Genomic DNA, 24,723 nt, shown 5'->3' with positions numbered 1-24,723 from the left:
GTTATCGTACAACGAAAACACAACTTCAACACAAGCAGTAATTGTAAGAATAGAATAGATTAGAATAGAATAGAATAGAATAGAATAGAAAGTACTTTATTGATCCCTGGGGGAAATTCAGCACCACAGTTCGCCTACAATAAAAAATAATAATATTAATAATAAATAATATATGACATATATTATATCCATCCATCCATCCATCCATTTTCTACCGCTTATTCCCTTTAGGGATCACGGGGGGCGCTGGCGCCTATCTCAGCTACAATCGGGCGGAAGGCGCGGTACACCCTGGACAAGTCGCCACCTCATCGCAGCATATATTATATATATGTGCATATATATATATATATATATATATATATATATATATATATATATATATATATATATATATATATATAGTTATATATATAACATATGAATAATATAAATATATTCTACATTTTTTCTACATGTAAGTGCAGACAACTAGGAACATATGCATTATACAGTCTGATGGCTGTCTGTATAAAGGACCTCCTCTGTTGTTCCGTGTTACATTTTGGGAGTCTGAGCCTTCCACTGAACGTGCTCATTCTCTCCGCAAGGTCCGAGTGTAGTGGGTGGGAGGTGTCGTCCATAATGGCTAGGAGTTTTGCTAGACTTCTCCTCTCTGACACCACCGCCAGAGAGTCCAGCTCCACTCCCACCACATTACTGGCCTTCTCTACCAGCTTGTCCAGTCTGTTTGTGTCCCTATGTCTTCTACTGGAGCAGAAATGGCAGAAAATATTGAATTAACGCCAAATCACGTCTTAAGTTACAAACATTTTTGTACAAAATTGTGCCACCAAGATTTGCTCGACAATATCAGACTGTATTGTTGTTATTGTCCCGTAGATAATAAACACTGCTTAGATTTCACAATAAAGTCACTGGGTGTTTGCCCTATTACTGTGTGTGTGTGTGTGTGTGTGTGTGTGTGTGTGTGTGTGTGTGTGTGTGTGTGTGTGTGTGTGTGTGTGTGTGTGTGTGTGTGTGTGTGTGTGTGTGTGTGTGTGTGTGTGTGTGTGTGTGTGTGTGCCCATCCACAATGAAGTGCAAAGTCAATGGGAGTGCTTATGCGCAGCTCATGTGTTAATATGTCATTTCCAGCGATCAGTCACTGCAGCCTTTTCTCGCTTGTTTATGATTGTGCCACCACAATTACAAGCTAGGAGAGGGGAGCAAGGGGGCAAAAATAAAGTGTCTGTGAAAGATTGATAGCTTTGGTCTTTAGTTCAATTGTAAATTAGAATAGCAAGTCCCCCGTGGGATACAGGAGCCCCATTTATGATTAAGAAAAAGCTTACATTGCAGAGTGCCGCGTCGAAAAGTTTGCGCTCTCTTTGCAAACAGCCAATTAGCTTGATGGAACGGGGCTGACTTTATTTTTGTAACCCGCTTATGCGAAGCCATATTATAACCATCAGCGGGATGGTTTATGGTATTATTTTCCCTTTGTGATGCTAACAATATGCTGTTTGAAGAAGCCAAATACATTTTCCCAGCACTAAATCACAGACACCACGGAGCACGGGTGGGAATCTCAGAGTGAGTTGCGATACAGCGATCACGTGAGGATTCATGAAGTGATAGGAAATAGGGAAGAGTCCACAAAGACGGACAAATCTAGTGTCTGTTGGATGTTTTCAACGCGCCATGTTTATAATAGATTTGTCGCAATCGGTCTTGCATCAATCAGTGCCAGACGAGTTTTGTGATGTGATTGGTCAATGGCAAGTATTGCCTTTTAATGCTGATCTGGCCTGGCTGATACTGTATTTAATTTTGGTCTGACAGAGGTGGCTAACAAATAACTGTGTATTTCTACACACAGTGTGAAGCCGCTCATAATCATCCCCTCCATTGCAGAAAATAAACTACATTTCTTCCAAGTGGAGGACTGGAGGAACAGTGGCATGTCTAGGGGTTGGCCTGGAGTGGCACGAGCCTCCCCAAGAATGCCGCCCCACATTCCACCCCACTCACAGCTGGAACAATTTGAATCATACGAACTTAGTTGGACCAGTTCACTCTCACCTGGGGCGTCAAAAAATATATATATTAATATTTATATATGTATGTATATATGTGTGTGTGTATGTATGTATGTATGTATATATGTACAGTATGTATATATATATGTATGTATATATGTTTGTATAATTGTGTGTATATATATATATATATATATATATATATATATATATATATATATATATATATATATATATATATATATATATGCTGTATGTCTCCGCCCGGAGTTCCTTAAGGCTCTGGATGCTGTGGGGCTGTCGTGGTTGAGAAGACTCTGCAGCATCACGTGGACATCGGGGGCGGTACCACTGGATTGGCAGACCGGGGTGGGGATCCCTCTCTTTGAGAAGGGGGATGGGAGGGTGTGTTCCAACTATCATGGGATCACACTCCTCAGCCTTCCCGGTAAGGTTTATTCAGGTGTACTGGAGAAGACGCTACGCCGGATAGTCGAACCTCAGATTCAGGAAGAACAGTGTGGTTTTCGTCCTGGTCATGGAACTGTGGACCAGTTCTATACTCTCGGCAAGGTCCTTGAGGGTGCATGGGAGTTTGCCCAACCAGTCTACATGTGCTTTGTGGACTTGGAGAAGGCATTCGACCGTGTCCCTCGGGAAGTCCTGTGGGGAGTGCTCAGAGAGTATGGGGTATCGGACTGTCTGATTGTGGCGGTCCGCTCCCTGTATGATCAGTGTCAGAGCTTGGTCCGCATTGCCGGCAGTTAGTTGGACACGTTTCCACTGAGGGTTGGACTCCGCCAAGGCTGTCCTTTGTCACCAATTCTGGTCGTAACTTTTATGGACAGAATTTGTAGGCGCAGTCAAGGCGTTGAGGGGTTTGGGTTTGGTGGCCACGGGATTAGGTCTCTGCTTTTTGCAAATGATGTGGTCCTGATGGCTTCATCCGGCCGGGATCTTCAGCTCTCACTGGATCGGTTCGCAGCCGAATGTGAAGCGACCGGAATGAGAATCAGCACCTCCAAGTCCGAGTTCAGGGTTTTCGCCAGGAAAAGGGTGGAATGCCATTTCCGTGTTGGGGAGGAGACCCTGCCCCAAGTGGAGGAGTTCAAGTACCTTGGAGTCGTGTTCACAAGTGAGGGAAGAGTTGATCGTGAGATCGACAGGCGGATCGGTGCGGCGTCTTCAATAATGCCGACGTTGTATCGATCCGTTGTGGTGAAGAAGGAGCTGAGCCGGAATGGCTTTGAGCTTCGGGTCATGACCGAAAGGACAAGATCACGGGTACAAGCGGCCGAAATGAGTTTCCTCGGCCGGGAGGCGGGGCTCTCCCTTAGAGATAGGGTGAGAAGCTCTGCCATCCGGGAGGAGCTCAAAGTAAAGCCGCTGCTCCTCCACATCAAGAAGAGCCAGATGAGGTGGTTCAGGCATCTAGTCAGGATGCCACCAGAACGCCTCCCTAGGGAGGTGTTTAGGGCACCTCCAACTGGTAGGAGGCCACGGGAAAGACCCAGGACATGTTGGGAAGACTATGTCTCCCGGCTGGCCTGGGTACGCCGCGAGATCCCCCGGGAGGAGCTGGACGAAGTGGCTGGGTAGAGGGAAGTCTGAGCTTCCCTGCTTAGGCTGCTGTCCCCGTGACCTGACCTCAGATAACCGGAGAAAGATGGATGGATGGATGGATGTACAAACCCCGTTTCCGTATGAGTTGGGAAATTGTGTTAGATGTAAATATAAACAGAATACAATGATTTGTGAGCTTCAGTCGTTCAACAGTTCTCCGCTGTCCTATTTTACGCTTCATAATGCGCCACACATTTTCGATGGGAGACATGTCTGGACTGCAGGCGGGCCAGGAAAGTACCCAGACTGTTTTACTATGAAGCAACGCTGTTGTAACACATGGCTTGGCATTGTTTTGCTGAAATAAGCAGGTGCGTCCATGATAACGTTGCTTGGATGACAACAAATGTTGCTCCAAAAACTGTATGGATCATTCAGCATTAATGGTGCTTTCACAGATGTGTAAGTTACCCATGCCTTGGGCACTAATACACCCCCATACCATCACAGATGCTGGCTTTTGAACTTTGCGCCTATAACAATCCGGACGGTTATTTTCCTCTTTGTTCCGGAAGACTCTTTGTTCCAGAAGACACCACGTCCACCGTTTCAAAATACTTTTCCACTTTGCATCAGTCCATCTTAGATGAGCTTGGGCCCAGCGAAGCTGGTGGTGTTTCTGGGTGTTTTTGATGGATGGGTTTTGCTTTGCATAGCAGAGTTTTAACTTGCACTTACAGATGTAGCAACCAATTGTAGTTACTGACAGTGGTTTTATGAAGTGTTCCTGAGACCATGTGGTGATATCCTTTACACAATGATGTCGGTTTTTGATGCAGTACCGCCTGAGGGGTCAAAGGTCAATAATATCGTGGCTTACTTGCAGTGGTTTCTCCAGACTCTCTGAACCTTTTGATGATTTTACGGACTGTAGATGGTAAGATCCCTAAATTCCTTGCAATAGTTCGATGAGAAATGTTGTTCTAAATCTGTTGGACAGTTTTCTTACAAAGTGTTGACACTCGCCCCATCCTTGTTTGTGAATTACTTAGCATTTCATGGAAGCTTCTTTTATACCCAATCATGGCACCCACCTGTTCCCAATTAGCCTGCACACCTGTAGGATGTTCCAAATAAGTGCTTGATGAGCATTCCTCAACTTTATCAGTATTTATTGCCACCTTTCCCAACTTCTTTGTCACATGTTGCTGGCATCAAATTCTAACGTTAATTATTATTTGCAAAAAAAAAAATGTTTATCAGTTTTAACATCAAACATGTTGTCTTTGTAGCATATTCAACTGAATATGGGTTGAAAATGATTTCCAAATCATTGTATTCCGTTTATATTTACATCTAACATAATTTCCCAACTTATATGGAAACGGGGGGTGTATGTGTGTATTTATGTATGTATGTATGTATATATATATATATATATATATATATATATATATATAAATATATGCATATGTGTATGTATGCATGTATGTATACATGCATATACGTATATGCATATATATGTATATATTTATATATGTAAATGTGTATGTATATGTAAATGCATATGGTTATGCATATGCATATATACACACATATATATATACAAACACACACACACATATATATATATATATAGGGACGGCGTGGCGCAGTGGGAGAGTGGCCGTGCGAAAACCGAGGGTCACTGGTTCAAATCCCACCTAGTACCAACCTCGTCACGTCCGTTGTGTCCTGAGCAAGACACTTCACCCTTGCTCCTGATGGGTGCTGGTTGGCGCCTTGCATGGCAGCTCCCTCCATCAGTGTGTGAATGTGTGTGTGAATGGGTAAATGTGGAAGTAGTGTCAAAAGCGCTTTGAGTACCTTGAAGGTAGAAAAGCGCTATACAAGTACAACCCATTTATCATTTATTTATTTATATATATATATATATATATATATATATATATATATATATATATATATATATATATATATATATATATATATTAGGGCTGCGAATCTTTGGGTGTCCCACGATTCGATTCAATATCGATTCTTGGGTCGCGACACGATATTTTTTCGATTCAAAACAATTCTGTATTCATTCAATACATAGGATTTCAGTAGGATGCTAGCAGAGTAGTAGATTTTTTTTTTTAAATATTTTATAACTATAAAGGAAAATGTTTTATCAACTGATTGCAATAATGTAAATGTGTTTTAACTACTAAAAGAACCAAAAATATGACTAATTTTATCTTTGTGAAAACATTGGACACAGTGTGTTGTCAAGCTTAAGAGATGCGATGCAAGTGTAAGCCACTGTGACACTACTATTCTTTTTTTTTTTTTTTTTATAAATGTCTATTGATAATGTAAATGAGGGATTTTTAATCACTGCTTTGCTGAAATTATAACTAATATTGATACTGTTGTAGATAATATTCATTTTTGTTTCACTACTTTTGGTTTGTTTTGTGTCGTGTTTGTGTCTCCTCTCAATTGCTCTGTTTATTGCAGTTCTGAGTGTTGCTTGGTCAGGTTTGGTTTTGGAATTGGATTGCATTGTTATGGTATTGCTGTGTAGTGATTTGTTGGATTGATAAAAAAATAAAATAAATAAAAAAATAAAAAATTTAAATAAAAAATCTATATTTTCAAAAAAGAGATTCGATTCGTATTCTAATCGATTTTTCCCACATCCCTAATATATATACCCCAATGGTAAAAAGTCCAAATTTTGAGATAAAAAAGTTGAAATTATGAGATTGAAAAAAATCGTGTGACAATAAAAAGTTAAAATTATGAGAGAAAAAAGTCATAAGTATGCAATAAAAGCGCAAAAGTCATAAGATAAAGTCGCAATTATGATATAAAAAGTCATAATTACAAAATGAAGTTATAATTTTGGGATAAAAAAAGTTATAATTTTTAGATAAAAAGTCGGAATTATGAGATAAGAAAGTGATAATTACAAGAAAAAATATCCTATTTATGATGTGAAAACTCTAAAATATGTAATGCAATTAATAATTTTAAGATGACATTTTAAAAACTTATATACCTGTATATATGATAATGTCAACATTTTATCTCATAATTTTTTTAGATTTTGGCGGAAACTAGCTTTTATATATTAATATATAATAGTCGTGTGTATACAGTGTGCATGTACTTTTTATATTGTATCAATCAATATATTGTGTTGAATCTCACAATTGGATTGTGATTGTTGTGGTGACGATTCAATTCAACACGACTCTCCAATGAAACCAATTACCACAATATATTCTATGGTATAAAAAAAACTTTTTTAAAACGGGTTACAAGTTATAAAAGCTCCTCTCGGCTCCTAATGTATGAATTATGTCTTTTTTTACATCAAGTTTTTTAAATTATGAACTGATTTGGAATCTGAGTATATAAGAATCGCAATTTGGATGCTGATCCAATTTGTTTAGCACCCTTAATATTCCTAATAAAAAATAGTTCTTTGTGTTGAAGTGAATCACATAAAAATTCTGCAAGATCTTACAGTAGAATTTTGAGAAGTGTAAAAACTGTTTAGGCCAAGTCTCTCCTTTGGGACACTCGGCCTGTCAAAGCAGCAGCAGCTCGTCTCTGAGTCTTCTTGTCTAAGTGAAACTGATACTTGGTGACCTTTCCACTTGCTTCAAGCTGTTTTCTTGTAAGCAGCAACCTGCGATCGTGTCGTCACTCCGAGTCCGCCAGAATTCTTCCTGATGATGGAATTTCCTTCCCAGCCTGGAGAAACATGTCCTCGCTGACACTCTTGACTTTCGCCGACGCTTCTGGCCTGGCGTTTGTGTTCAATGGAGGTCCATTTTATCACCTTTTAAATCAGTTTGATGGTCTTGTTTTGGCCAGTTGATGTATTGTATGTGCTATCAGAGGAGGATTAGAACAATCTGTTGCAGGGAACGCTCACAACCTGTATGACCCCAACAACAACTGAACTTTCACCAGTAGTTTGCTTTTTACTTCCACATTTCATCAAACTTACTGTTGGAATCATTGATGAAGCCATAGAAAATCATATTTGTGTTCTTGTTTTGGCTATCTCACAACCTTCCTTGGATTTTTCCTGGAAAACATAAATTAATCAGCATTCTTAACGTTATTGTAGTCTTATAATACTCCTGAGGTCTTAAAATCGAGTCTCACGTCACTTATGCTAGGAATCGTGGGCCTTTAATTAATTACAACCACTCTTACCAGTTATTATTTATAACTGCCACCTTGCATCATAGAAACAAAACAGAACAACTTGAAACGCCGCAACGTCAACCTTCGCAATATGTTTTCACTACTCATATGGTAATTAATGCAGACACTTTGAACCACCAGTTTTTAATGATTGCAGCCACCTTGCACAATAGAAATAAAAAAAATGACTTGATATAAGCCACAATGGTAAAGCCCACAGTACACATTGTTCATGCAGCAAATGAAAGTTCTATTACCTAACGTGACCCCGAAAAACTCCACCCTCGCCAGTTGCATAGTAAAAATTAAACAGATCAACTCAAAAAAAGCAAAAACATCAAAGCCCACAGTTCATCTTGATCATGCACAAGGAAATAAAAGTGCTACTACTTAATGTGACACAATTAACTTCTCCTCCGCCAGTCATTAATGACAACCATCACTTTATCTAATAGAAATCAAGCAGAAGGACTAAAAATAATCCACACAGTCAAAGTTCACGGTAGGTTTACATTGATTTGATACATATATATAGCCACTCACCCGCCAGTTTTAATTGATACTTGCCACTTTGTATTATATAGTAAAAACAAGGTGACTCAAAACAAGCCGCAAAGTCAGAGCCCACAGTACACATTGTTCATGCACCATCAAATTAAAGCACTGCTACCTAACATGACACAAATAACTCCTCCCCCGCCAGTTATTAATGATACCTGCCACGTTGCATGGTAAAAATAAAACGAAACAACTCAAAAGAAGCAAAAACATCAAAACCTACAGTCCACCTCAATCATGCACTAGCAGATAAAAGTGATATTACCTAACGTGACATGATTAACTTCTCCCCCGCCAGTTATTAATGATAACCATCACTTTACCAAATACAAATCTAGTGCAAGGACTAAAAATAATCCACAGTCAAAGTTCACAGTAAATTTGCTCAATCACCGGCACTACTTATTCGACAATAATGTAGCCACTCTCCCCACCAGTTAGTGTTGATAACTGCCACCTCGCTTAATATAAATAAAACAATGTGATTAAAGATAAACCAACGCCAAAGCCCACGATAGCCCTCGCCCATGCAGGTGTCAATGATAACACTGCTACTTAACAAGATACAATTAACGCCTCCTCCTGCCAGTTGTTATTGACAACCGCCACTATGCCACATAGAAATCAGGCAGTATGACTGAAAATACTCAACACTGTCAAAGCCCACAAGGTTTGCTCACGCACGGGTACTCCTCATATGATAATTAACCTTTTCCCGCCAGATATTATTGTTAATTGCCACTTTACATAATATAAATAAAAAGAAGCGACTCGAAATAAGGGCTTCACGGTGGAAGAGGGGTTAGTGCGTCTGCCTCACAATACGAAGTTCCTGCAGTCCTGGGTTCAAATCCAGGCTTGAGATCTTTCTGTGTGGAGTTTGCATGTTCTCCCCGTGAATGCGTGGGTTCCCTCCGGGTACTCTGGCTTCCTCCCACCTCCAAAGACATGCACCTGGGGATAGGTTGATTGGCAACACTAAATTGGCCCTAGTGTGTGAATGTGAATGTTGTCTGTCTATCTGTGTTGGCCCTGTGATGAGATAGCGACTTGTCCAGGGTGTACCCTGCCTTCCGCCCTATTGTAGCTGAGATAGGCGCCAGCGCCCCCCGCGACCCCAAAAGGGAATAAGCGGTAGAAAATGGATGGATGGACTCAAAATAAGCCACAGCAGACCTCGCTCATGCAGAAGCAAATTAAAACTATTTGCCGTGACCGAAATAACTCCTCCTTCCACAAGTTTTTAACAACAACCGCCACTTTGCCACATAAAAAAATCAAGCACAACGACTGAAAATAATCCACACAGTCAAAGCCCACAAGGTTTGCTCATGTGCCGGTTCTACTCATATGATAATTAATGCAGCCATGCAACCCGCCAGTTATTGATTACTGCCAGCTTACATAACATCAATAAAACAGAACTCAAGATAATCCACAATGTCGGGAAAGTTGCAGTGTTGTTATTTAATGAAGTGAAGGCACGCATAAACTGAGTGAAAATATGCACTTACTATACCTTAACTAAGCAAACACAAGTACGTATCACCCCCGCTTGTGTTTTGCTTTGTCTTTGGGTTTTTTTTGCCACGTCTTCTCGATATTTGAAATCAAATGAGTCGCTCTCGCCTCCCTGCGTTGTCCCGGGGGCTCGTCTCGCTGCGGCGTTTGACGCCGTTGTGGCAAACACTACACCCGTTTATAACGCCATTGTGCGTTTGCTCGTGTTACGCCTGCGCTCTGGCAGCCACCGATGTCGTTTTCATTCACCTATAAGTCACACGCCCGAGCTCATCATCCTAACAAATTCCCTTTTCATGGTTGCATGTGTGTACTTGTTGAGCAGCTCATCCCCTAAGCGGTGTAAACTATTGTAGGATATTTAAGTCGAGTGCAGTGCAAGCATAAATCATATCTCAGAAGAAGAACTCATTTACACCTTGGGGAGCACAAAAGCGAGTTTTTTTAACCTCTGTTGCACTATCAAATGTCCATAACAACCCCCCTCCCTCTCTCATTGTACCATCGATGGTATGGCGTAAAGTCTACGACATCCTCCAGGGAGTCTCATGTTGTCAGCTATAAAATAACCTTCTACTGTACGTGGCCTCCGGAGACATGTCTGTAGTCTCAAAAATACTCGCAAATGCACACTTTTAACACCAGGACTTTTTTTTTTTTTACAATGTGCAATCATTATCATATCTAACAAACATATATATTTTTTTAATTATTATTAACATCATTAACTTTCTTTCACACGCCTCTACTGCCTCATAGTGAGGCAATGTTTCAATTATTATTATATTATTATTATAATTATATTAATTTCCTTTTTATTTTATTTTCAAACATTTGCTGACCACCAAGTGAAGACTAAGTATTTGTTTTAATACAAAACGGACAAAACAAAACAAATAACTTCAAATTAAGTGTCATGTCACTTTCATCTATAGCAGGGGTAGGGAACCTATGGCTCTAGAACCAGTTGTGGCTCTTTAGATGATTGCATCTGGCTCTCAGATAAATCTTAGCTGACATTGCTTAACACGATAAGTAATTAATAATTCCGCTGGTAATCGCAGTGTTTAAAAAACGTTCAAATTACAAAACATTCTCATGCATTTTAATCCTACCATCCATTTTCTATCGCACCTGTCCAAGATGTCGCATTAATGGTAAGAAGTATTATATTTATTATTGGTTAACTTTAGAATAACAATGTTGTTAAAAACAATTAGAGACTTATTATACTCTCAAAACGTTGGTCTTAAAAATGCACGCATTTAGTTGTATTCAGTGTTAAAAAATGTTATATGGCTCTCACGGAAATACATTTCTCAGCCAAAAAGGTTCCCTACCCCTGATCTATAGAATGAATGTCTTGTCCTATTGATATTTGCAGAAATACTAATAAGTAGGAGTGTTTTTTGTGTTTGTTCATCACTCTTATGTTAGTGAACAGAAACAATAAAATGAAAAAATAGTCCAACTGGGGTGCAAAAACACTTTATTTATATACAGTCTATACACTAAAAACAGCCATACAGAATGTATATATAATATGCAAATAAATAAAATAATTTATTGAAAAAATGTCGCAAAGTCATCTGAAAAATGAAACGTGTATTAAACAGGGTATAAAGTATTTAACACCTCATATGCACGAGCTGGACACAGCACACAACAATTCTAAAAAATAATGGCATCATTAATATTAATATCTCACATGTAAACAGTGTGTTTACTATTGTGATTGCCCTGAAAGGTGTTTGTAATATGTTGCAACCCTTTTTTTTAGCTACAAAAATATCCACCACAATACAAGAACAATAATATCACACATGAGCTCTTGTATTGGCAATCAAGAACTAAAAATGAACAAAAATATATTGTTATTGTAAAGAAAAAAGACGGAGTTCATTTGTTGGTGTTTTATGATCACTAAGTTAACGAACAGCCAATAAAACACACACACTGCAACACAATAAAGGTGTGGCAGCGACAATTACCACGATGGAATGATCTAGCAATTAAAATGCAACCTTAACGACTCCGACGGGAAGCCGGAGTGAGCCCTCAAATGCACACACTTTTTCCACACACTACACCTCGAGTTACTGCAATTCAATACACTGTCTGCTGCCTGCTGTCTGCCTTTGGGGGCACATGTGGGCTTGTTTCTCCTCTCTTGTCTTTTTTCATGAAAAAAACTTTTTTCCCCAAAAAAGCAGGGGGACGAGGAGGGGGGGGGGACAGAGAGAGGACTAGTCCGTCTGCACAGCCGGGCCCAAGGGCACTCCGGCAGGTCTTCTTAGGGGGGGTTTCACTTCGCATAGAATTCGCAGCGACTATAGTGGAGACTACGACCTGTGACCTCTGTTGCCTGGAGACGTCATCATCACGACAGTCTTGAGCGGGCCGACCTGCCGTCCTCCTCGCTTTGTGGCGCCTACTTTTATTCAGTGGCGAGCTGGTGATTGGAACGAGCGGCTTTATACAAACACATGAAGAGTAGGCTGGCAGTGGGCCTAAAGAGTGATCATTGAAACAAATTGATCCCTTTCCCTGCAAATTGGCACTATAATCTATCATTGGCATACGGAACAGTGGAGCTTTCTGGAATTTATTGCCTTTTTAGATAGCGGCCCTCTGGGCACACACACACACACACACCAAGTCTTAATATGCATGGATCAACTCTTTATGTATGGACACACAACACGTGTGTTTGTTGCGCGCAAGCCTTTCTACATCAGTGTGAAGCATCATCAAGGACTATTTAAGTCAAAGGTTAGCACGAGGCGAGACTATTATGGAGCACCAACATTAGGCACACCTGCACAGTCTCAATGCAAGCGCTGCGTCGTTGTTGACTGATAAAATATGTTTATTATCGCATTGTCAAAGTGGTCAAAAAAAGAGGGTGTAAATGTTAGAAACACCTTAAATATGCTTAATATTGACACGTATCAGGTGATTATGATTATGACTGATTCGTGTGTTAGATGATTTAGTGATGGGGGAACATATTTTAATTGTATCTCAATGTTTTTATTCTTGTTTGGAGAATAAATTGGCAAACTGAACTTCACCTCTCAGGAAGTGCACATCGACAACCACAATGTGCAAAATTCTACCTTTTTGACGGAAACACACATGTTTACTGTATACTATTATTAATATCAACTGAATAGAATATGCATCATTTTGAATTTTTCACAAATGAAACTTGATACAACTGAATGATAATTACATTTTGGTATAAACAATACACCATATAAAAACAAAACAAAAAAATAATCGTTAAAAGTTGAATTAAATGTCCAATTATAATGCTAATGATGGTATTTACCTGTTTCTTTCCTGCTGTGCGTCGGTCTTGTATTAAGTGGCCGCTGCAGTTGACTTCACCTTCATTCAATCCCACTCTTCAAGTTGATTAGTCAGGTTAACCTTTGCTCCTGCGCGGCTCCAGAGGGGTTAACCGGGCCGGGAACTTGGGAGACCTCGGGGGTCAGTGTCCCGCTATCTGCATGGAGGACTTGGTGAAAGCACAGATAAGATTAACGTCACCTCCTCTCCTTATTTTAATATGTTTTTAAAGTGTCAATTTTTATGATTATGAGGAGCAAATAATACCACTTAATGTTGTAGTTTTTCTTTTTCTTTTTTTCTCACAGTGAAACTTAATGTTGTAGTTTTTATTTTAATGTTTTCTCAATGTGTAAAATTAACATCTAAAAGTGGACATTAATTCAAAATATTTTTCTATATATTTTTAATTTGTGTAAGTAATGTTTTTTTTTATTATTCATTGTATGCTATGTTGTAGTTTTTATTTTTATTTGTTGTCCTAGTGTAAAAATAACATCTAAAAGTGCACATTGATTCAAAATATGTTTCGAAATAATTGTAATTTGTGCAAATAATGTTATTTTTTTAATCATTCAATTTATGTTATGGTATGGTTTTCATTTTTATTTTTTCTCATTGTGTAAAAATAACATCAAAAAGTGCACATTCATTTGAAGTATTTTTTAAATAATTTTCATTTGTGCAAATAATGTTATTTTTTTATCATTCAATTTATGTTACGCTGTAGTTATCATTTGAATTTGTTCTCGTAGTGTAAAAATGACATCAAAAAGTGCACATTGCTTTAAAATGTTTCTAAATAATTTTCAATTCGTGCAAATCATTTTATTTTTTTTAACAAAAATCCCCGTAATATGGACAATTGTTAACTAATGTGTGATCAGAAAATATTAACTGCAGGCGACATCCTCCTGTCTGGTCTTAATCGATTATTGCGCACACATGTTTACCCATCATCACGCTGCCTGCAGGGACAACACTCACATCCAAACACCCAATAATAATAACATTGTTCATAATTTACACTGTATTTTTTTACGAGGTTATTTTTTTTTTCATCTCTAAAATGAATTCATCCTATTTTTTAGACGGTTTAATTGCATGTTATTAAAATAGGTGTGCAAAACAGATTGTTATTCCAGCAGCAAATACACATTTTGATGACTACATTACTAAATTGTGCAATAGTGGGCTAATTAGACGTCACGGCTCTGGCATATTTGCATGCTTAAATGCACTAACACGCATGCGTAAATGCATCAAACGTAAGAATATATCATAATGCGTGCTTCAGTGCATTGAAAGTACAAATATATCGTCATGCATTAAATGTAAATATAAATCATAATGCGCGCTCTCCGTACATAGAGACAGGTGCCCCCACCCCCACCTCCTCCACCACCACCTCCTCCTCCTCTCACCACCCCTCCCTCGCTCCTGCACGACACGCACACACAAAGCAGCGTTTTTGCAGGCGGTGGTAAGGAGAGAAAAGACGTTGGGGGATCTATAAACTTCTTTCTTGCAGCACATAATTTTGGACAAGCTTTTTATACTTTTATTTATGTGCAATTAGCCACAAGTCTGGCTTTTTTTCTCCTTTTTTTTTGCACATTCAGACATGTTTTGCAATAAACAAAATATATATTTTTAATTTTTTTTCTTTTTTTTTCTTTTTATGTACCGGAGGAGGATAAGTTCACTGTCACTTTGAGTCGAAAAGACAGAAGACTAAATTAAGGTTTTTAGGAGAGAAGGAAGATGCAGGCGGCTGCCACGGACGAGCCATACACGTTTGGTAGGTGTGCGTGGACATAAACACTACCACGGATGTAATAATCAGCAAAATGCAAGCCCGTGGAGGTATGGCATTTAATTAAAAAAAAACATATAGCTATCCTGATTATAGCTAGTGTGCAAAATGTATACTTACCCCTTTTGGACCCAATTATACGGTTGTTTTTTTTCCCCTCCATGTTTATGTACAGATGTACACGATCTGCAAATACAACCAACAAAGTCATGCAAACAATTTGATCTGCGATAAAGTAGTTTAAAAAAGGCGCGGCGTAGTAGCAAAAAAAAAAAAAAAGGATAATAATAAAAAATAACAAAACAAGTAAATCCAATTTGTGAAACCGTGAATGCATCTAATCACCACGTGGTCCGGTATAATTTAAATTATTAATAATGATAATTTAAAAAACAAAAAACGAAGAGGATCGCTGCTGAGTTAGATCGAGGCAGAAGAGAGCAAAAGACTGAAGCAGGCTGCGTTTGCAGGAATGACTCCTCCGACTTGAGGCTTAGCTTGAGCTGCAGTATACTTTCGTACGCTAGGGGGCAGCCGGACACTGTGTTGAGGGGGACAAAGCTTGCAGCAATGATCACACATGCACGCATACACGCACACACACACAAAAAATCCAGGTTCAGTCCAAGTGTGATGAGGGAGGTCATAGCCTCTCCTTTGGAAAAAAATAAATAAAAACTCTATTGACAACTTTGAACATCCATCAGTCATAACGTCTTAAAATTTAGATTTGTATAGGCAATTATCAATTTGGCCGTATATAGCAATTATTTGTACCCATGTTCTACCATTTTTGCCTCCTTTGCATGTTTGAAAAAAGAAAACAGATGAAGTGAAGTGTACATGTTTGTTTTTTTTCCACACTTTCCTTGCTCTTTCCTCTACATGGAGCGAACACGTCTCGCTTTAGGACCCAGCGGCCCTCGCTCGACCTCCACACGGCGGTCCCTCTTGGCGAGGCACCAAGTAGCACAAGTGCCGCTCAGCCAATGAGGTGCGGGGGGAGGTCCCTGAGCTCTGACCAGTCAAACACACTCGCCTTCCTTATATGGCAGCGCGTCGCCATGGTAACGTGTGCTAAGTTGCAGCAGTCGTGTCAAAGTTCACTATATAGAGAGCTCAGTGAGCTGATCACAGAGAAAGCATTCTGCCAGCCGGGCTCCTAAACCCAATCACTTCCTAACCTCCTTTTGCCTTTTTAACATATTTGATCACTTTGATTCCTTTTTTTTTTTGCGCGGAAAAAGAAGATCCGGATTTTGGGTGAAAAAAAAGGTGGGATCTCCGATAATAATAATAATACTATTTGCAGAAGAAGACGATTTTTTTGGTGTGATTTCTTCAAGACTTGGAAGAACCCATCCTTCTCCGCACCCCCTCCTCCATGCAGCTTGTTCCGCTTCTCGGCCCACCTTCCCCGCCGATGGGGGTGCTGGATGGCTGCCTGTAGGAGCCTCCTCTTCCACCCGCTCCAGTCGACTCATTTCGGGAGTGGAGCGCAGCGTCGGCGGTGACATTTCCCAGCGAGGAGAGAGAGAGAGAGAGAGAGAGTGAGAAAGAGAGAGAGAGAGAAAGCAAAAAAAAAAAAAAAAAAACGAGCGAAGAAAAAGAGACAAAACGGAAGCGGAGAAAAGTTTCCCTTTTCGTTGACTGATAGGCAGATATGGCAATGGTAGTGTGGAGAGGCTCCCAGGACGACGTGGCTGACACCCAAGGCGCCCTTTCCTCGCAGACCCAAGGCGGACTCACCCTGGCCGGCGCACAGGCGGGCCAGCTGGGTCTGACAGCCTCGCAGGTCGCGCCGCCGACCCCGCAGACGCCGGTGCAGGGGGGCCCCAACAACGCGCAGTCGACGCCGGGCAGCCAGGGCTCGCAGCAGCAGCAGCCGGAGAAGCAGCCGCAGCACATCGAGTGCGTGGTGTGCGGCGACAAGTCGAGCGGCAAACATTACGGCCAGTTCACCTGCGAGGGCTGCAAGAGCTTCTTCAAGCGCAGCGTGCGGCGGAACCTGACGTACACATGCCGGGCCAACCGGAACTGTCCCATCGACCAGCACCACCGCAATCAGTGTCAGTACTGCCGCCTCAAGAAATGCCTCAAGGTCGGCATGAGACGGGAAGGTATTGAGACTCTTGTTTACTCCGCGATCCGGCGGCGCGCTCCCTCTCAAGCTGGCCGGCGAAGGCGTGCTCCGGCGCCGCCTTGAGCCGAGGCTTGAGTCGGTGCCCTGCTGGATCTTTTTTTTTTTTTTTAAATGTCTGTCTATGTCTTCCCCCCCGTCGTCACCATATATAACAACCCTTCGACTGCATCGCTAATATTCCCAAAATGTCACGATAGCAAAATGGCGTTTGTGCACGATATACACAATGATGGATTAAAAGGAGGGCGCGAGCCTTTGTTGAATATGTGCGTGGATTATTACATAAATGCATGAAAAAAATCGTTAATTGGTGATAAAATGGACCAATATGTCATAATTGACAATGCTTAATGGATTCAGGTTTCAATATCTGTAGTCTCTCTTTTTACTGCAGCTGTGCAAAGGGGACGGGTGCCACCCACGCAGCCTCACCACGGCCAGTTCGCCTTGACCAACGGGGACCCCCTGCACTGCCACTCCTACCTATCGGGATATATCTCGCTGCTGCTGCGCGCGGAGCCCTACCCCACGTCCCGCTATGGCAGCCAGTGCATGCAGCCCAACAACATCATGGGCATCGAGAACATTTGCGAACTGGCAGCCCGGATGCTCTTCAGCGCCGTGGAGTGGGCCAGGAATATTCCCTTCTTCCCGGACCTGCAGATCACCGACCAGGTGGCCCTGCTGCGGCTGACGTGGAGCGAGCTGTTTGTACTCAACGCGGCGCAGTGCTCCATGCCGCTGCACGTCGCCCCTCTGCTGGCGGCGGCGGGCCTGCACGCCTCGCCCATGTCCGCAGACAGGGTGGTGGCCTTCATGGACCACATTCGGATCTTCCAGGAGCAAGTGGAGAAGCTCAAGGCCCTGCACGTCGACTCGGCCGAGTACAGTTGCCTCAAGGCCATCGTGCTCTTCACCACAGGTGAGCAGGGAAAGGCAATTAATAACAACAATAATGGCTTGCACGTAATGTATTTGGGGTTTTTTTCTGTCGTGCATCCATCATGCTGGTGGACAATGACGGATATTAATGGTGTGCAGGGGGCGGAGGGAGTATGGGGGAGGGGTTACCCCAAAATTTGACTATAATAATGCACATGATGTGAGGGGGTTACTCCGAAAATTACCTATACACTGAAAAAAAGCATCTTACCCAAAAATGGGTTATTGACAAACAACCCCAAAAAAATGGTGCACAATTTTGTAAAAACCCAGAAATTGGGTTAAAATGATACCCGTGTAACCCCAAAAATGTACTGCGCTTTAAAAAAAAAATACTCCAACATTGACCTCAACACTATAGCAACCCATACATTGGGTTACCAAAATAACCCATCATTTTTTTTAGTGTAGTTCACGTAATAAGAATATAGAAGTGCACAAAATGTGAGGGTTTGCACGTGATGTGGGGGAAGGGGGAACTTGCACACAAAATTGACTATAATAATGCACTTGATGAGAGGGGGTTACTCCAAAAATTGCCTATACACTGAAAAAAAGCAACTTACACAAAAATGGGTTTCTTGTTGAAAAACAACCCAAAAAATGGTGCACAATTTTGTAAAAACCCAGAAATTGGGTTCAAATGATACCCGTGCAACCCCAAAAATGTGCTTTAAAAAAATACTCCAACATTGACCTCAACACTATAGCAACCCATATATTGGGTTACCAAAATAACCCATAATTTTTTTTAGTGTAGTTCACGTAATGTGAATATAATAATGCACATAATGTGAGGGTTTGCACTTGATGTGGGGGAGGGGGGACTTGCACGCAAAATTTGACTATAATAATGCACATGATGTGAGGGGGTTACCCCAAAAATTGCCTAAACAGTGAAAAAAGCATCTTACCCAAAAATGGGTAACTCGTTGAAAAACAACCCAAAAAAATGGTGCACAATTTTGTAAAAACCCAGAAATTGGGTTAAAATGATACCCGTGTAACCCCAAAAATGTGCTGCTCTTTAAAAAAAAAAATACTCCAACATTGACCTCAACACTATAGCAACCCATACATTGGGTTACCAAAATAACCCATCATTTTTTTTAGTGTGTAGTGTAGTTCACGTAATGTGAATATAATAGTGCACATAATGTGAGGGTTTGCACGTGATGTGGGGGAAGGGGGAACTTGCACACAAAATTGACTATAATAATGCACATGATGTGAGGGGGTAACTCTAAAAATTGCCTATACACTGAAAAAAAGCATCTTACCCAAAAATGGGTTACTCGTTGAAAAACAACCCAAAGCATGTTGCACAATTTTGTAAAAACCCAGAAATTGAGTTAAATAATACCCGTGTATCCCCAAAAATGTGGTGCTCTTAAAAAAAACAAAAAACTAGCAACCCATAAATTGGGTTAGCAAAATAACCCATCATTTTTTTTAGTGTGTAGTGTAGTTCACATAAAGTGAATATAATAGTGCACATAATGTGAGGGCTTGCACGTGATGTGGGGGAGGGGGGGACTTGCACACAAAATTGACTATAATAGGGGGAGGTACTAAACATTCACTATAGTAGTAGTGAAAATGAGACTATAATAGTGCGCAAACTGTGAGTAGGTTACTCAAAATTGTCTATAGTAGTGCACGCATTGTGACGGTGGGTTAACAAGAAAATATAATATTGCGCATAATTTGAGGGATCTACTAAAAAAAACTATTGCAGATAATGTGAGGGGGTTAGCAGACAAATATTATTTATGTTTATCTGTTATCGTTCGACGTGTTTAGACATTTCGAGCCGTCGCTGCGAGATGTCTAAAATTACAAATTGTCGCTTTCTCAAAGTCGTGGGTTGTTGATGTTTTTTTTTTTTTACAGAAAACACACTTGATAAAAAATGCAGTCAGCTTCATATTACTTTGTTTATTTAGGCGATAATTTAACATAAATATATATTGTTTTTTGTAAAAGAAAAAAGACAATTAAAAACATATATAAATTAATGTTTAGTATGAGAGGTACTACATTGCATCTGCAGCCACCTTTCAAAAAATAGTGACAATTATCATATACATCCAAATAAATAAATATATATATATAAAGTATTCACATGATTTGTAACATTATCATATATACATACTGTATATATAATGCGGGTGTGTGTGTATACATATATATATGTAAATATATATATATATATATATATATATATGTATATATATACGTGTGTGTGTAGGTGTGTGTGTATATATATATATATACATACACCTACACACACACACGTATATATACATATATATATATATATATATTTATATATATATATATATATATGTACTGTGTACTGTGTGTATGTATAAATGCTGTATATATACTGTGTATAGATATGTATGTATGTATATATATATATATATATATATATATATATATATATATATATATATATACATATATATATATATAAACACATATATATATATATATATATATATATATATATATATATATATATATATACACATATGTACTGTGTGTATGTATAAATACTGTGTATATATGTATAAATATATACATATATATATATATATATATATATATATATATATATATATATATATATATATATATATATATATATATATATATATATATATAGCTAAGATAGGCTCCAGCGCTCCCTGCGAGCCCGAAGGGAATAAGCGGTAAAAAATTGATGGATTTTTATATATATAAATATATACACATACATATATATGTATTGTGTGTATACTTACAGTGTGTGTATATATATAATATATATATATATATATTTACGTATATATATATATATATATATATATATATATATATATATATATATATATATATATATATATATACACGTAACATCGGAGGCTAAAAATGTTTCGTTTTGTGGTAGTGTGCTTACAATTATGCTTCATAAAACTTGCTGAATTGTAAACTTAAAAAAAGGATTATATATTTTTTTTCTTTTCTTTTCTACAAACGTACAAAGTCTGCAAATCCCTACCTTGGTGAATGTGCACCTATATACATGTGTTTGTTTGTGTATATATATATATATATATGTATATATACACATATATATATATATATATATATATATATATATATATATATATATATATATATATATATATATATATATATATATATATATATATATATATATATGAAATACAGTTATAGTTATCGTTCACCCTCTGCCCTAAAAAAATGCATTATATTATTATTAAATTATTATATTATTAAATATTTTGCTCACCAAAGGTCAGTAGGTCTCCGCCACCCCAAGCACCACAACCACCCCCACACGTCACCCCTCCTCCCTTAGACCAGGGGGTCTGCATGGATAGGTTTAATGACGTTATCACAAAAATTACCCACGAGTTGCTATTCATACACAAAAAAACCCCACAAATACCCATTTTGTTCCTCCCTCAGATGCTTGTGGCCTGTCGGACGTGGCCCATGTGGAAAGTTTGCAGGAGAAGTCCCAGTGTGCCCTGGAGGAATATGTGAGGAGCCAGTACCCGAACCAGCCCACCCGCTTTGGCAAATTGCTCCTGCGCTTGCCCTCCCTGCGCACCGTCTCCTCCTCAGTCATTGAACAATTATTTTTCGTCCGCTTGGTAGGTAAAACCCCCATTGAAACTCTCATCAGGGATATGTTGCTGTCGGGGAGCAGTTTTAACTGGCCTTACATGTCCATTCAGTAAAGGACATGCAGCGACAAACACACACACATGATGCTGTGTGTGTGTGTGTGTGTGTGTGTGTGTGCGTGGATGTGTGTGTGTGTGTGTGAGTGTTGTGAGGAAGGGTGCTGAGAGACTACACAATGATAGCTGCTGCTTTTTGTGGAAGGAATATTGGAAGAAAAAAAGGCAAGCTTGATGCTGCTTTCATGAACTGTGAAGAAGGACAGACTGAATAACTTTGTTGTTTTTTAATGGAAGAACAAACTATTATGAGTACATTTCAAGTATTAATAAGTGCATTTGGGTAAAAACAAAAAGAAGGAGGGCAAAATAAGGGAACTTTCTTTTTATTCAGTCAATGTCCTGTGTCCAAATGTATAGTGTTTTTGTACTTTTTTTTTTTTTTTTTTTTGCTGGTTCCAAACCAGCTTAAAATGTGGTTCTGTTCTGTAGTACAGGTGGTGTTCTTTTCTACACGTGTACAAAAAAAGAGAGAATTCCAACCACAGCAATAGGAGTTATTATACACGTATAATCTATAGGCTTAATGCTGCAAGCGCACTTATGTTCTCATTGGGAGGGTTACACTTAATGCAAATAGTTTTTTTGTCATTATTATTAAAAATTGAAATGTTGGTCTTCCCAAATTAGCGTTGTTGAAAAAATGTTTTGAAATAAAACAGTCACTTCCTCTGTTTTATTTTTAGAATGAAATCCACAAGCGTCCCTATTTGGGGGGAGGGGGTCAAAGGTCACCCAAGTTTAAAGCCAAGCCCATGTAGTGTTTAATAGCAGTATTAAATGACTAAACAACCCTCCCCTTTTCAGCATTAAGTGCCTGACAAGCATGACGTGATTTCTTCTCCACACACGCAAATAAAAAAAAAATTAAAAAAAGAAAAAAAAAAGTGGACAATTTTTCAAAAGCCGGAATCGAACATGGAACCGCGCCGATGCGAGGCAGTATTGTTGTAAATATAGGTCAACTTGTTTCTTTTATACCAGCTATATGTGATGAAGATTAAATCTGTGGTTGCCATTTTTTTCTCTCTCTCTCTCGTCTTCAAAATGGAGTTTAGATAGTAGCACTGAGAAGTTCTGTTTTGAAATGTACATACATATTATTATTATTATTATTATTATTATTATTATTATTACTAAGACATGTTTTTTTTTATTCCTGATTTGCTTTCATGTATATTTAGACTGTGAATGCATGGCCACAGGTCGCTAACCTATTTTACCTTTGCTATATAAATGTAAATGTTTTTATGATTTCCATTGGGGCTGTATAGATATAATCTGTGCGTTCGCTTCACAAAACCTTGTATTTAAAAAGAAGAAGTCGAGTTCATCATAGGACTTAAAAAAACAGGGTGAGCAGTTTTTAAAAAAAGGAGTTCTTTGAACTTTTTTTTTTTTGGGGTGGGGGGGTCTTTTGAAAGGTGTGTGTGTGAGAGCGTGTGTGCGCGTGCGCGTGTTTTTTCGTCCACTTGTTTTTCTTCACCACGACAAAAAAAAAAAAAAGAAGCAAATTGTGGTTTAAAGAATTCAGAAAAGAAAACAAAAAGGGATCACTGCTGATTGAACACACACAGGACCAGAGAATGAAACATGATTGTAATTATGAACCCACCTTTTTATATAAATATATAAAATATATGACTGCAGGGTATTGATAACGTATAGATACTTTTTTTTAAATGATTATAACTGCAAGTGATTCATGTGAGTGTGTGTGAAAGTTTATAATAGTTGAACACGATTCTTGTTTGTTTGTTTGTGTTAGCTTATTGTAAAACGAGCATTCTGCTGTAAATTTGTTCTTGGTATTAAATTATAATTTATGAATTTGAACCATCTTTTTCATGGCTTCTTTTCATCAATGAATTCGAACCTCCCTGCATGTTGGCTTTAATGGTGCACTTTTAATCGGATTTTTGTCACTTTTCTTGCGCGTGATGCCTTCAAATACCCCCCAATGGAGCTTGAGCCTCTCACTAATTATAATTATTATTGTTATTGGCTTAAATTACGCTGGAAATACTTATAATGAAGGATTATTAAGGCTGCAATTTTTGATTTTGCTGCTGCTGTGAGTGCGCATGCGTGGCTTGCTGCTGTTGATTAAAACATGTTGTTGATGATGATGATGCTAAAAAGCGTTTGTCTACATACACACACACACGTATATATATATATATATATATATATATATATATATATATATATATATATATATATATATATGACGGAATAAGCGGCAAAAAAAATTGATGGATGAATGAATGACAGGGATGCCTTAACTGTCTGTTGGAGCTTTCTGAATTGTTGCTTTCTGCACGAAAGGAAAGTTCTACAAGGTGTGACTCAGTGTAACGTCACTTTTATTTGACGTTCATGTGACGTGACGCTGCTTTTTGACACGCGCACGACCCCGAGCAAATGTACTGATTTTAATTCATATCTAAAAATGAATGACGCATATGCAAATCGCATTATGACACATATCTCCTAACAAATCCCATTATTTTCAATTAATTCCACGTTGTAATTATTTATAAAAGACCCCTCTAATGTGGTGAATTATTGGCGTGAACGTGAGACATAAACGTGATTGACATGACTCGTGTTAAACACAGTGTGTGTAAATGTAGGGAAACAGTGCCATCTACCTGCAGAGGGAAGAACTACAACAGTTCAACACAAAGAGCAAACACTCTTTATACATTAGCAGCTGCAACTTTATTTATTGTGTGTGTGTGTGTGTGTGTGTGTGTGTGTGTGTGTGTGTGTGTGTGTGTGTGTGTGTGTGTGTGTGTGTGTGTGTGTGTGTGTGTGCAAGTCAATTTGTAA

The 24,723-nt window shown here is 39.0% G+C and overlaps 1 protein-coding gene and 1 long non-coding RNA gene across 4 annotated transcripts; one reads left to right on the top strand and one right to left on the bottom strand.

The window, feature by feature from the left end:
- Positions 1 to 11,347: 11,347 nt before the first annotated feature.
- Positions 11,348 to 16,233, bottom strand: LOC133549403 (uncharacterized). Its single transcript, XR_009806078.1, has 2 exons — positions 15,166 to 16,233; positions 11,348 to 13,398 (listed from the first exon to the last, which is right to left on the bottom strand). It is a non-coding gene; the product is annotated as an uncharacterized LOC133549403 (long non-coding RNA).
- On the top strand, positions 14,708 to 23,724 carry nr2f2 (nuclear receptor subfamily 2, group F, member 2). 3 transcript variants are annotated; one of them, XM_061894781.1, is made up of 3 exons: positions 14,708 to 15,030; positions 17,583 to 18,110; positions 21,611 to 23,724. In XM_061894781.1, exons 1-3 carry the CDS (start codon positions 14,994 to 14,996, stop codon positions 21,883 to 21,885), a joined length of 840 nt encoding a protein of 279 aa, XP_061750765.1. In that variant the 5' UTR covers positions 14,708 to 14,993; the 3' UTR covers positions 21,886 to 23,724. The 3 variants fall into 3 exon arrangements, with proteins under 3 accessions (XP_061750765.1, XP_061750763.1, XP_061750764.1); XM_061894779.1 differs by lacking the exon at positions 14,708 to 15,030 and adding an exon at positions 16,122 to 17,165 and having other exon boundaries at positions 17,565 to 18,110; XM_061894780.1 differs by lacking the exon at positions 14,708 to 15,030 and adding an exon at positions 16,123 to 17,165.
- Positions 23,725 to 24,723: the final 999 nt, after the last annotated feature.

The sequence above is a fragment of the Nerophis ophidion genome, linkage group LG03, assembly GCF_033978795.1.
Source record: "Nerophis ophidion isolate RoL-2023_Sa linkage group LG03, RoL_Noph_v1.0, whole genome shotgun sequence".
NCBI classification, from domain to species: domain Eukaryota; kingdom Metazoa; phylum Chordata; class Actinopteri; order Syngnathiformes; family Syngnathidae; genus Nerophis; species Nerophis ophidion.
The sequence above is the reverse complement of the archived record's forward strand: the minus strand, read 5'-3'. Positions and strand labels throughout refer to the sequence as shown.

What these genes read in the sequence shown, in the direction of transcription:
- nr2f2 (XM_061894779.1), top strand. Translation starts at nt 16,709, where the DNA reads ATGGCAATGGTAGTGTGGAGAGGCTCCCAGGACGACGTGGCTGACACC. An exon ending in GGTCGGCATGAGACGGGAAG is followed by an intron (nt 17,166 to 17,564) that starts GTATTGAGACTC and finishes CAATATCTGTAG; the next exon opens with TCTCTCTTTTTACTGCAGCT. An exon ending in CATCGTGCTCTTCACCACAG is followed by an intron (nt 18,111 to 21,610) that starts GTGAGCAGGGAA and finishes TTCCTCCCTCAG; the next exon opens with ATGCTTGTGGCCTGTCGGAC.